A 13,882-nucleotide genomic window follows, 5' to 3' on the forward strand; every position below is an offset into this window, starting at 1 on the left:
TGGCTCAAACGAATTAAGATTTGGCAGATGACATTTCTCGTGTTTAACTGACACGTTTTGGTATATGCAGGGAAGATGAACAAGAATGTCCACATTACATAAGAGATGCACTTGGAAGACATATCGCATGCAGTTTTCAAGATGTGAAAGACATTAAAGAGAAAGTTTACTTCCTGGTGTATGGGTCTAGCAATGAACTGGAGATTCAGTTTTATGATGAGTACATCGACTTATATAAAATTGGTAAGGAAAAAGTTTCTTTCTGTTTAATTTCCATTTTTACTACAAGTAGCGTGAACCATTCTTCACTGGGAGAAGGGCCTGCATTTGTTTCAGAGCTGTGATCTTTCTTGTTTTAAAAGCTGTTTCTAGCCCTTATGGTTGCAAAGATGGAATTCCAAATGTGAACTGATTCTTTATCAAAAGCTGATTCTTTATCAAATGTAATACTGATTCTTTTATTCTAGAAAAACTCACTCCTCCATCAAATATCACTGTGAACTGTTCTGAAGAGCAACTACAGTGTACAGTGCAATGGAAACAGCCCCACCTAAGCCATCTGGAAGGAAATACGGCTGAATGCTTTGAATATCAAATTGAAATTCGAAATAACGTAAGTATAATTTTTTGAATGACTCTCATTATGAATATATATTTTCTGTTTATCCATCTATAATATATACACAAATATGAACCTCTCCTACACTATGAGTCGCCTCTCCTTCCCTATCTGTCATGCAGTCCTTTTTAGATCCAACCCTTCCTGCATGCTACATAGTTTATTGCCTCATTTGCTAACCTTGTCCCATAACTGTCTTTCAGCACCTGCAACTGACTGTGCCCACTCTCTTCTCTACTTTTGTTTCTCACCAGCATTATACTTGCTCTTACATCATTGCTAACCCTAACACAGCGATTACTTTTCTGAACTCAGATCCAACAGCATGCACCCACAGAGACAGTGGAGAGAACTAGACACTACAATTTGCTGTCCACTGAAACAGGTGAAAACCCCAGCTTACAATGCCATTCATTAGCCTGGGATGTGAAGACACAGCTTTTTATAGCTTTTATCCCTAAGAGTGCAGGTCACTAGATGATTGATTCACTAATTTAACTCATCCCCACCTCCAAATATGTCTTTTTGCAATGACAACCTATACAATATTATAAGCAAGGCTGATAACACCACCTATTATTAAGGTTACCCGACACTTCCCAGTCTAAGACCTTGTTTTTGGTTACTTATAACTTTCCCAAACTTTAACTGTTTGGGCTGAAATTTTCCATAGCAGGTATTAGCCAAAATGGTGCAGCCATTTCCAAGAATGAGACTAGAGAAAAATACAGTTTTTCAACATTAAAAGAATTCTAGCAATCTTTTTCTTTGGAAACTCAAGGCCCCATTATTTGGACCAGGGATCTGACATTTGGCAGGAGGTGTCCTTTGTGTCAGGGTGTGCCTTTTACCATCCATGTGAAAATCTGCCCAAATTTGAGCAGGTGAGAAGCCTTTGAAAAATCAGATTGCACTTGCTCAGTAGAGACTTGCTAAATGCTGGATGCACTGAGCATACCTGAGCCTCTCACAGCTCCTAATTTTGCCTAGACTGTGCATGCGTGTCATCCCCAGAGAGCTGCTGAGCATGCTCTAGCACAGGCCTATGAGGTTATGGCTGCTCCTGGCTGCTCCAGGCAGGGTGGGACTGAACATTGGAGCTGAGAGCTGGGCAGCTGCCTTTCCTGTGCTCTCAGTGCACCCCTGCTGGTGCCCTCCCAGTGTGGAGGAGGAAGACGCCAAATTCAGATTCAAATGCAGAAGCCACAAGAGCCCAACCTAAGACATTGTAGGGGAGGCCTGGGGGAGTAGATTGGGACAAGAAGCCTTGTGGGGGGAAGAAAGAGAGTGCGGGGCGGGGGGGGGAACTGAGACTGGATGAAAGGAGACTGTGACTAGGAACCAATGGGGCAGAGAGAAGGAGGTTGTGGGGGGGAGGAGAGACAGATCTGACAATGAGTTGGAGTGCCGGATAAGAACTGGGACTGGCTGCACAAAGAGACTGGGACAAGGAGACTGGGACATGGAGGGTAAGGACACAGAGTGTATGAGAAGCACAGGAATGAAGACTGGAACTGGGAACCATCAGGGATGGGGAATGTGAATGTGTGGGGGGGTGAGTAGAGGCTGCAGGGAGAGACAGACAGATCAAGGAGTCAGGACAAGGACCTGGGAATGGTTGGACAAAGGGAAGACTGTGTCTGGGAGCAGGGCAGAAAACTAGGACTGGGTGTGGGGAAGACTCGGAGCGGGAGTCTGGATGATGGGTGAGATTAGGACCTACTAGGCAAGGAGCCTGGGATTGGGATCAGAAGCTTGAAGAGTGGAGGCTGGGACTGACTAGGTGAGGAGAATGGGACTGGGATAAGCAGCCAGTGTTGGGGTCTACAGGAGTCGCTTGGGTTAGAGGGGGAAGGGCAGAATGGGTCATGTTTGTGGGGAATGGGCAGAAGAGTCTTTGTCCACAAAAGAACAATTGCCTCCAGAGCCTGCAATGAAACCCAAGATCCCAGAGTCTCCACATTCTTCTACAATCAGCAACTGTCTGTGAAACTCACTGGTAAAGCGTCCCATCCCCTTCTAGTGCTGGGCTAGTAGTGATCAATAATTAAAGACTGTATCATAATGCATACTACAAAGGGGCCAAATTAAGTTTGCACAGGAACTTTAATTTTTGTGCTACATTTTGAGTGCTTGACTTTGTAAACATAAAGTTCTTTTAACACAGGTGTTTTGTGTGTGATTTCATATATGGCATTTGGCAGGGGGTGTCCTTTGTGCCAGCAATGTTCCTACCTGTTTATGTGTTTCCATTATAAAGGTCATGGTATAGACAACCTTTGACATTTTCAGCGCTTCACTTGGACATTTAACATTGTTTTAAAGTAGCTTTTTATATGGACTATACTTTTATTCCACTTGAGATAAATTGATTGTAAGAGTTTGTTCCAGGAGACAGGGATTTGCACTAATTAACCAACCTTTTAATGCCTTCTGTATTCAACTGGTGTGATGCTAACTGTGCACTGGGTTACTACAACTAGCTGGGACTTGGAGCAAGGAGAAATCAAGACTGTGATGTGACATTCATAAGCCCAAATTCAGCTCTGGGAAAAGAAGGTATAACTGATGGGGATTTTCCGTCACTGGAGTTGTCACCCCTACGAGAGGTGGTAGCTAGCTTGACAGAAGAATTCTTCCATCAGCCTATCTGGGTCTACACCAGGAGTTAGGTCAAACTAACTACAGAACTTGGGTGTGTACGTTTTTCACACCCTGGGCAATATAGAAGAGCAATCTAATTTTTCAGTTTAGACCAGCCATCAGTACTTACTGAGGCAAAACTTCCCTTGGTTTAAGGATTGGGCCCTTCAGATGTTATATAAAAGGAACTCAGTGCCAGAGCATAACAGGAAAATATAACTAGAAGGGCAGAGTATCAGATCAAAGAATAATTATATAAAATTAAGGGAGGAATTTAATCCTGTTCAAAGTGAAATTTAGACCTTGAGCCTACCAGTCCTAGTAATTTTCACTCCATATGTCTGAAGAAAGGGGTCATAGCCCACGAAACCTTATGCTCTAATAAATTTGTTAGTCTTTCAGGTGCTACAAGACTCCTCTACTAGGTCAAAAAGCCAGTACCTTGTTCCCTCAATATTAGCAGTTAAATCTGAATTACATTTATAGATTTGTGGGGGGGAGGGACAGGCTCCCTGGACTCCCCCTGAGTTCCACTGTCTGTCATTTACCTCCTCTTCTCCCCATTTGGCAGTCTTTGGGGAATCTCTTTGCAGCCTTATGTTCTTATGCCTACCACCCACAAGCAGAAGTTTGGCTCCTGTTCTTCCCTTCCCTTTACAAGAGGGGAAAGTCTGGCTGGAACAAGGATCAGCCTCTCAGGCGGCCCCTAGAGAGTCTGCTCTAAGGGCTCAGTCTCTCCGAATCTATTGCCCCTTCATGGGGTTTACCTTCTACTCTTCTTCCTGGGGCTTATTGTTTTACTATTAGTCAGGGTGGCTTCAGGAGTGGTGCATCTTGCGGCTGTCTCCTCCTCGGCTGGACTCCCTCTGTTGCCAACAGTCCCTGGCTGGAGCAACCTTCTTCCTGTTTACTGTCCCCTCCTGTGGTAGGTTTCCCCCTTTTAAGCTCCTCCCACACCAGACTGAATAAGCCTTGTAGGTGTGTCTTGTTAGCATGGAACAGGCACAGAAGAGATAGTTAGCCTCTTCTATACCAGGGTAAGAGCATGTCCCTTCATATGTCCTACCCCTCAAGGTGGGAACACCATTCGGGGTTGAGTTGTCTCCATCCCCAATCTGTGAAAATAAATCTATGTTAGCATGGTCCTTTCCCACCCAGTATTGTACTCAGAAACTATAAGGTTGTATGAGGGTTCGTATCCGTCATGGACTGGACCCAGCATAGGGGTGCATGATCTGTGATCAGGGAAAAGGAGCTATGCAACGGGTAATACCTGAGGGCTTCTACTGCCCACTGGATAGCGAATGCATCCTTCTCAATAATGGAGTACCACTTTTCCCTTGTGAATAGCTTCCTACGTAGGTAAAGAACCCAGTGTTCTCCCCCTTCAAAGTCTTGTGAAAGGACGGCACTGAGACTGACGTCCAAGGCATCAGTGTGTAGTATGAATTCCCAAGAAAAAAAGCAGGGCTGAAGAGCATGGTTGCCTGGCATAATCATGTTTTCAGTTCTCTGAACACTTCCTTGCACTTGCGATCCCAATGGATTTTCTTAGGGTTGTTGCCTTTTATGAGGTCCATAAGTGGAGCTGCAATTGTGGCTAAGCCGGGGCTAAATGGTTGGTAATATCCTGCCAGACCAAGAAAATGTCTGACTTGCCTCTTTGTCTTGAGGATGGGACATGCCTACACCTTATCAACCACTAGTTTTAACCAGGCCACCTCCTCCGCAGTACCCCAAATAGGTCACTTCGCTCACAGCCACCTTACATTTCGCCAGGTTGGCTGTAAGTCATATCTCCTATAGCGCTTTTAACACCTCCTATTAATGCTGTAAGTGGTCTTCCCAGGTGGTACTGTAGACAATACTGATGATGTATGCTGCAGCATATTGATGGTGGGGATTGAGGATCTTATTCATAAGCAGTTGGAAGGTAGCAACAGTTCTGTGGAGACCAAAAGGCATGGTCTTATATTGCAAGTGCCCAAAAAGAGGTGGACAAAGCCATTTTCTCTTGTGAGGAAGGGGATCAAGGGATCTGCCAGTAAGCCTTTGTCAGGTCGATAGTGCTGAGGTGCCTCACTGATTCCAGCCATTCTAATAACTTGTCCACCCTTGGCATTGGGTAGGCGTAGAATTTTGTGTTGGCACTTACCTTCCTGAAGTCGATGCAAAATCAAACCATACCGTCTGGCTTGGGAAATAGAACTATGGGGCTCCTCGCTTCACTTTTGGATTCTATAATCATCCCCATCTTCAGCATCGCTTGTACTTCCTCTCGGACCATTTCCCACATCCTTTGTGACAAGGGTCTAGGGTTTTCTCGGACTGCCTGGCCTGCAGTAGTCTCTAGGTGATGTTGAACCAACCGGTTTTCCCCAGGCGGTTGGAGAACACCACAAAAAAGTCCCCAATTAGTGGGAGGATTTGTTTCCTTTGTGCAGGAGAGAGCCCTTCACCCCCTAGTACTGTTGCTGGAGCTTTGCTGCTAGGCACCTGGGGTACAAATTCTGGTTTTGCTGGAAGAGGAGTTATCAGCAGAGCCTCCCATGCCCTCCAATGTTTGAGAAGGTTCATGTAGTAGACCTTGGTTTCCTTCTTCCTCCTGGGTAGTTTGATCTCAAAGTCCATGGGCCCTGCCTGCCTGATCACTTCGAATGGACCCTGCCATCAGGCCATTACTTTAGACTTGGCTAAAGGCAGAAGAAGAACATGGTCACCTGGCTGAAAAGTCCATAACTGTGCTCTCTTATTGTAATTTTGTTCCTGGGTGTGCTGGGCATTCCTCAAATTCTCCCTGGCAAACACCCCTCTGTTTCTGAATTGCTCCCTTAAGTTAAAGATGTATTGGGTCATGTTTAAGGCTGCCACTTTTTCTTCTTCCCACCCTTCTCGCAACAGGTCCAAGATGCCCCACAGTTTTTGACCACAGAACAACTCAGATGGAAAGAACCCCTTAGAGGCTTCTGGGACCTCTCTTGTGGCAAACAGAAGTGGTAGGAGTAGCCAGTCCCACTGCTTGGGGTTGTTGCTGACAAAGCACATGAACATCCCCTTCAGGGTCTTATGAAACCGTTCTACTAGACCGTCAGTTTGTGTATGGTACACCGAGGTCTTCAGGGACTTGACCTTCAGAAGGGAGCATAATTCCTGCAGCAGTTGGGAAGTGAAATTAGTCCCTTGGTCTGTTAATATTTCACAGGGAAACCCTACATGTGAGAAGAGCTTCAAGAGCTCTGGAGCTATAGCTGTCACTTTTGGGGAGTGGAGAGAAACAGCCTCCATGCTTACAGAAGAAAGAACATAAGGCAAGCAAGAGTAGCCACATATGCACCCAAGGAACCAGACTTAGCCTCAGCCTCAGCGTCCTCTTCCTTTGTGTTGTCACAGTGAAACAGGGCAATGGGGAGGGAGACTTTAATTCAGCACCAGCATCATGCAATTGCTTAGCTAAAGAAAGAAAGAAAGAAAGAAAGAAAGAAAGAAAGAAAGAAAGAAGATTTAAGTTTCCTTTCTTTTTTAACCTGAAATGCAAGAAGCCCAAACTTTGAATAGAAACCAAACTCAGGAGAGTTATTGGAGCAAACTCTCCAGGTTTGCCAGTCATTAATTACAATCAGGGATATCTGTATGTGATAGGAGGACACTTATTGCATAATATTGGAATCTTACATATTGTACATTCTACTTGCACCTTCTTCTGAACCAAGCAAGCAAGTAAATAATCAAAAAGGAAAAGAAAGAAAGAAAGAAAGAAAGAAAGAAAGAAAGAAAGAAAGAAAGAAAGAAAGAAAGAAAGAAAGAAAGAAAGAAATGGATTATTACAGGGTAACAAAACAAATAATAAAATAATAAAGATTTTTCTTTGTTTTACAGGCCAATCCCGAGGAAAGCAGCACTGAGTCTCATACGGTAACTATTCTCTTCCCATACTAATATATGGTCTTGTCCCGGCTTAGCATTTAGTCTAGTGCAGTGTAAAATATTGTTACTAGTCCCTAAATAGTTTTGGTGTCAGTATAACACTCAAGTAGCTGTGACCGTGATCGCTGGAGGGGCCATGCTGAGATTGCTCAATCAGGGTCAACTGCAAAGAATGGGGCAGACGATCCCCAAAACCAACGGTTTATTCTTCTAATTAGATTCACCCAGTTAGACCAAGCAGCTTCTGTAATACTTTACTGGTTACCAAGAAGCTAAAATAGAGTTCCCCTTAAGCAATCCAAACTTTGGCTCCCACCAAGATAGCCAAGTCTGTCAAATATGGTGAGGATTACTTAAAATCTTATTCACCATATATAAAGTTCTAACAATCCCAAGAGATTGGACATATTGACCACCATGTCAATGAATATTTCAGATTTTACCCAAGTACACACTTACAGCCAATTCTTATTAGCTAATTTAAGATTTATTTACAAAGAAAAAAAAGATACTTTGGTTAAAAGATCATTATACATATAGATATGAATAAAGTTCTTAGGTCAGTTTCATAGCAGAAATGGTGAGCTGCTGATTTGCAAAAAGTCCTTCCAGAATCAGTTTAATAGGTTATAGTCCAATAGCCAGTCCATGTACAGAGTTTGTTCAAATTCTTCCATAAGAATTTGCAGGGACAGTCCAGGGTACCTGGAGATCTCAGTCTTGCGGCTTGAACTTCCTCTGACAAAGTTTAAGCAGATCTGAGATGAAAAGGATTAGGCCCTAGAGTCCTTTTATAGTTTGCTAGCAGGCTATGACACAGCAGGCATTCCTTGGATGAAGAATAGGTAATATACATTGTTGCTTTGAAGTAAATCTCTATTTCCTAGGCACACACTGGTAACTAGCTGCATTCATTAGTATAAGGTAATTAACCATTCAAGTAGTTGATAGGTAGTTTACTACAAATTTCAAAGAGAAATAAAGGTAATGATATTATTACACCCCAAGTTTCATCTAAATGTTTTCATATAAATGTTAATATTTCTTTTTCATCCCTGAATCAATAGAATATAATAACAGACAGGAACAGACATTTAGTATCCACAAGCTAATCTGGGCACATTTTAAACATCTAACAAGGTCTAGGTAAACAAAGACAAATACACTCAGTATCTTCTTCTAATTCTCTAACAATACAGGTTTACATTACAAAGAATTTAGTTTACTACTTTAACATGGCTTTGAAAACTATCTACAAGGAATGGCCCTGTTTACCATTTCAATACTTGTCTAATATGTCTTTAAGGTTGATTTTGGGTCACTTAGCCTTCTGATTGCTTAACCCTCACTGGCTCAGTGTCACAGTAGCATACTATAAGGTATCTTTATGTATCAGTTTTCTTAAATATATCATATTCCAAACTGTTGGGCCAGAATCAAGGATTTATGTAATCTGGATGGACCCCCTAAAAATTTTTACATGGAGCTGCAGACCCCTTTGGAAATCTTAGTCATAGTTTGCAGACCCACAGGTTGAAAACGACTGTTCTATGGTAATGACAACCTTTCACGAATCCCTTAGATATAATCTTCAGACCCCATGGGGTCCGCGGACCACAGACTGAAAACCACTGCCCTAGCACATCAGGTACTTCATTCAAAGATAGACCATTATCTAACTTTCCACACACCTTTCAAAACCTTCCGTTTTCTGTTGGTTTCACACACACACTGATACAAATAAAATACATTCTGTCTCTTTATCATAATTTGATGTCGTTTTGCAAAAGGTGGGAAACAAATTGTGTTCCCTTCTTTGCAATACTTCCCCGTGTATGGTGGCAAACAAATAACAACAAAAAACCCAACATCAAAAGCTTAGGAGAGTTTAAATTAGACAAAGAAAACTTCAAGCTCTCTAGGAGCCTCAGTATCTTATTGAGTGGGGTTCCAATATGTGCCAAGATATTCACCTTAACAGGAATATGGCCTGTGTACTTCACCTCAATCCAGAAAGCCATCCAAGAGTTAGCAGAACCATATCTTAAAGGAACTTAATCCTAGTAACAAAAAGTAGTGTAGGTCTTTACGATATACTGTATAGGAGCTATTGGGTGGACTTAAACACAGTAGTGTCTAGCAGAGACAGTGAATAGCATTGGGAGGACATCTTCTCAGCGTTCTTGTTTCTCCCAGCATAGGTAGGGGAGGAGAAAGGCAAAGGCATGCTGCCACTGTTCCCTATTTTATATCCTCAGTCCATGTGTCTAGAAGACACTTATCCAGACACGTCCTGGTGGGCTTCGCTGAGTCACTGGGTTGAGCAATCTCCCTGGTGTGGCCTTGTGCAACTGAGTCATAGAGTTGAGCTGTCCCCATTGTGTGGTGCTTGGCCAACTGTCATTGAATTGTAAATCCCTTGATTATAAGTCCCCAGCTGATTAATGGTCATTGAACACCCTCCTGGGTTGGAGTCCTTTGTATGTCACTAGCAAATTTACAGTATATTTCAGTAACCATACAACAAAATCTCATAACTTCATACATACTGATGATATACATATTTGGACAGAACAAGGGGTTTCAGCAGATCATGACCTTTCATATGATATCTTATATGGCATGCTTTATATGAAATATCACAACCACATATGAATGATGAATATGGGAGTTTCAGGGTGCTATTATGAGGTACAGTGTGTCACAACCATATTCTGTTTACATAAGCAGGCACAAATATACTCTTTGTAAAGCTTGGATTAACAAATGAAAACTTGCATGTTATTAACATCTACATATACAATGAAGAGAAGTACTTAGTCTAACTATTCTGTGTTTGTACAGTGTCTAGCACAATGGGGCTGCATTCTTGGCTGGCCCTTAGGCACTACCATAATACATGTAGTTATTATTAATAATACTAATAATTGCATTGTTTTTAGGTAACAAGAAGAAGCTACACATTTCAGAATTACAATGGGAAAAAAAAATACAACTTGCAAATCAGAGCAAAAGGAGATACTTGTCGGATAAGTGAGAATTGGGGGGAATGGAGTGAGCCCATTGAGTTTGGTAAGGATGTTGAGTATTTTATTTAATTTTCCCTCGGTAATTACCTGTTTCATTTACTGTCTGACCTTCACAGACACAAACAAATCTTAATTCGATTCAAATATTTTATTCCTACCTGCTCAGAAGAAAGTGAGGGAGATTACCATGTACCTTTTAATATTTGGGAAGCACTCAGATACTATGGTAATGAATGCCAGAAAGAGTTAAGACTGAAACAGCAATAAGTGCTCAGCTACCATGGTGATGAGTGTGGCATATCATAAACACATGTTCCATTGCCACCAGCTCATTGTTGTCATCTCTTCTTCCACCACCATGTCCTCTCCTACTCATCCTCATTCTCTGTATCCTCATCCCTGTCCTCCTCCTCTTTTGTCGTCTGATGGAGTCCTCAGAAACTCCTGGGCTCCATATGTTGGATCATATTAAAGAACTTCTGTATTAAAATCACAAATGAGTTTGATTCCCCAGAGTTTAAATTCCAGGGTATTACTAATTAAGAGGTCTCTTGGTTTTTGGTACTGTTTCTCTCCCTCTATGTGTGAAACTTGCAAGGTGCTAATTGTATTAGTACATCCTAAGACAGAGTCTGTTATCAGAGCAATTCTTTATAACAACTACTACTCACACAGAGAGAGACTCAAAGCAATACTCTGTAACAACAGAAACAGCACCCAGAGACTCCCCGCCCTTTTGTTGTATTCATCTCGCTTTGTTAACAATTGTGATTAAAATAGAGATAGAGGATGTATGTGGATGGATGCTTGGTGTGGATAATAACTGAATGATCAGGGAGGTGCCAGCCTAAGAATCCAGTGTCCATTGGCTGAAGAAGGCATCAAGTGGAAATAACCAGAGGACCCCCGGAGGGCAGACTGGAATCCACCCAACAGCCTCAAGGATGGGAGAACCAAAGAACAAGATAACATCTGGCAGCACAGAGCCGTCAGGAATGTGCCTTCTGCAGATTGATTCAGCAACAGCATGATGAAGCAATTCCCATAGACTGGCATAGGAAGAAATTCCTATAAAAATGGACTCTAGCAAGTGAGAAGTTTGGGGTCTGATTCTGCAAACCAACTTCCAGGAGCATCAGATGAGCATCTGACAAGGCCCTGCTCACTCCTCATGTCCAGGCCACCTGGCCAGTGGCTTGGCATGAGCAACTCTAAGGCTGGTAACTATGATAACAACCTTGCAGAACCTCTGTGTGTGTGTGTGTGTATGAATGAATGTGTGAATAAATATGAGATTGAATGGAATGTTATAGCTATAACTAACTGCTTACTATGATTCTTTCTGTATTCACAATAAATGTGGCATTTTGCCTTTTCCCCTTTAATAAGATCCTGCTGGTTTTTATTTTACTGGTATAACACATGGCCCTGGCTGATCTATACTTCTGTTGGATTTATAAATTCTATCTGTTCCTGAATCCTTTACTCAGTAAAGTATCAGACTGAAAGGTATTTCAGATTACACAAGTATGCTTGTCATGCTGGCATTCATTGCTATCGGTCATCTAAGCAGCTATTTGACATAGCCATGTGTGCTCATCTTTACTATGCAAAAAATGTATAACCTTTGTAACTGTCTTTCTTTAAGGTAACCCAGATGATACAGTTCTTACAGCTACAATTGTTTTACTCCTCATAGCACTTGGAACAATCCTAGTGGCATTGGTCATATTTTTTCTCTGCAAAAGGTAAAACTTTTTGTGAAACATGGATATACCCCCCCAAAACAACTTTTAAGTGTCTAAATTTTGCCTGATCTTTTTTTTGCAGGGTGATATTTATAAAGGGATTGCAATATATTAGGGGGAACTGGTACCACCACTATTTATTAAGGTTGCCCGACACTTCCCATTCTAAGACTCCTGTTTTCGGTTGTTTATAACTTTGCCAAGCCATTTGGACAGAAATTTTCCATGCTGCATCAGGGTGAATTAACTTTCTTTCTTTCTTTCTTTCTTTCTTTCTTTCTTTCTTTCTTTCTTTCACGTCAGCCAAAACAGTTCAGTCATCTCAGAGAATTAGGCTAGGAAAAATATGCTGATTTGCATTTGTAAATAAACAAGAACAGCGATCTTTTCTTTGGATAGCTCTAATGCTGATGCAGCCATGCTTTGGAGCAGGGACTTGAAATTTGGCAGACTGGTACCCTTTGTGGCTGTGTCTTTTGCTGTTGCTGTGAAAATTGCAAACATTTGGCCTAGTTATAAGCCTTTGAATAACTGAGGTTTGCACATGCTCGGTAGGGCCTTGCTAGAGCTTAACAGCTGAAATCTCTAAAGATTTCACCCTCACCTGCATGCTTGAGTGTCTCACAGCTCCTGATGCTGACCCAACTGCCTATGCACCATCCCCACAGAGTGACTGGAGCATGCTCCAGACCAAGACTACAGGGGTTCATTCCCTATAATGGCAGCTCCCAGGTGCTCTGAAACGAAGTGGGGCTGAACACCAGAACTGAGATCAGGGAGCCTGTCTCCCCTGTCCTCTCAGTGACACCCTGCTAGCACTCAGGCAACATGGAGGAGGGAGTAGTCTGATTCAAACACAGAGGGATCAAGAACCCAATGTAAGGCATTGCATGAGAAGTCTAGGGGAATAGATCGGGACAAGGAGTGTTGGGGGCAAAAACTGGGCCTAACTGGGCAAGACTAGGTCTGGGAGCCAAAGAGAGAAATGGGGGAAAGATGAAGAGAATGGGTGGGGAGGAAACTGTGATTGGATGAGAAGCTGGGTGAGATTGGGACTGGAAACCAGTGGGATGAGGAGAAAGTGTGGGGAAGGGAGAGAGATCTGACAATGAGCTTGTCTGCAGGAGGAGAACTGGAGCTAACAGGACAATGAAACTGGGACAATCAGCCAGGGGAGATGAGAACACTGAGATTGGATGAGAAGCCACAGGAGAGAGACTGGGAGCAGGGGAGGGAACTGGGACTGGCTGAGCAAGACAACTGGGGACAAGGAACTGAGGCATAAGGGGAGGGAGGACTGGTAATGGCTGGTCAAGGAGGCTGGGAGTTGGAGAGGATGGTGACTAGGTCTTACTGGACAAAGAGGCTGGGATTGGGATCAGATGCCTAAGGAGTGGAGACTGGGACAGGCTAGTGAGGAGAATGGGACTGGTAGCCAGTGGTGGGATAAAGAAAGGACTGGGAGAGGGACAGGTTGGGGGGAATGGGGAAGAAGAGGTAAAGCCTGTGGGGGATGGACAGAAGAGTCTGTGCCCACTAGAGCAGTGTTTCCCAAACTTGGGACACCGCTTGTTCAGGGAAAGCCCTTAGCAGGCCGGGCCGGTTTGTTTACCTGCCGCGTCCACAGGTTCAGCCAATCGTCCCACTGGCTATGGTTCGCTGAGCCCGGCCAATGGGGGCTGCGGGAAGCGGCGGCCAGTGTGTCCCCCGGCAAAATCTGTCAGCAAAATCTGCAAACCACACTGGCAAAGTGTCCCATCTCCCTCTAATGTTGGTCGACAGAGGATAACAACCTACTATTGGTACCAGTTATCTATTAGCTGAAATGGCAGAGGTCTATGTGGTGGAGGTTGAAAGGTTCCAACCCTGCTGATGACCCATGAAGATGTCAATTGATGCCATATGATGGAATTTCTGGG

The 13,882-nt window shown here is 43.1% G+C and overlaps 1 protein-coding gene across 1 annotated transcript in view; it reads left to right on the forward strand.

Moving 5' to 3' along the window:
* Window positions 1–13,882, forward strand: part of LOC125640742 (granulocyte-macrophage colony-stimulating factor receptor subunit alpha) — a 33,912-nt gene that overhangs the window by 16,456 nt on the left and 3,574 nt on the right. Inside the window, 5 exon segments of the mRNA XM_048859602.2 lie at window positions 71–243; window positions 468–613; window positions 7,139–7,174; window positions 10,129–10,258; window positions 11,864–11,963. Coding sequence (XP_048715559.2) covers window positions 71–243; window positions 468–613; window positions 7,139–7,174; window positions 10,129–10,258; window positions 11,864–11,963 — 585 coding nt within the window.

This window comes from Caretta caretta, chromosome 1 (assembly GCF_965140235.1).
Source record: "Caretta caretta isolate rCarCar2 chromosome 1, rCarCar1.hap1, whole genome shotgun sequence".
In the NCBI taxonomy this organism is placed as follows: domain Eukaryota; kingdom Metazoa; phylum Chordata; order Testudines; family Cheloniidae; genus Caretta; species Caretta caretta.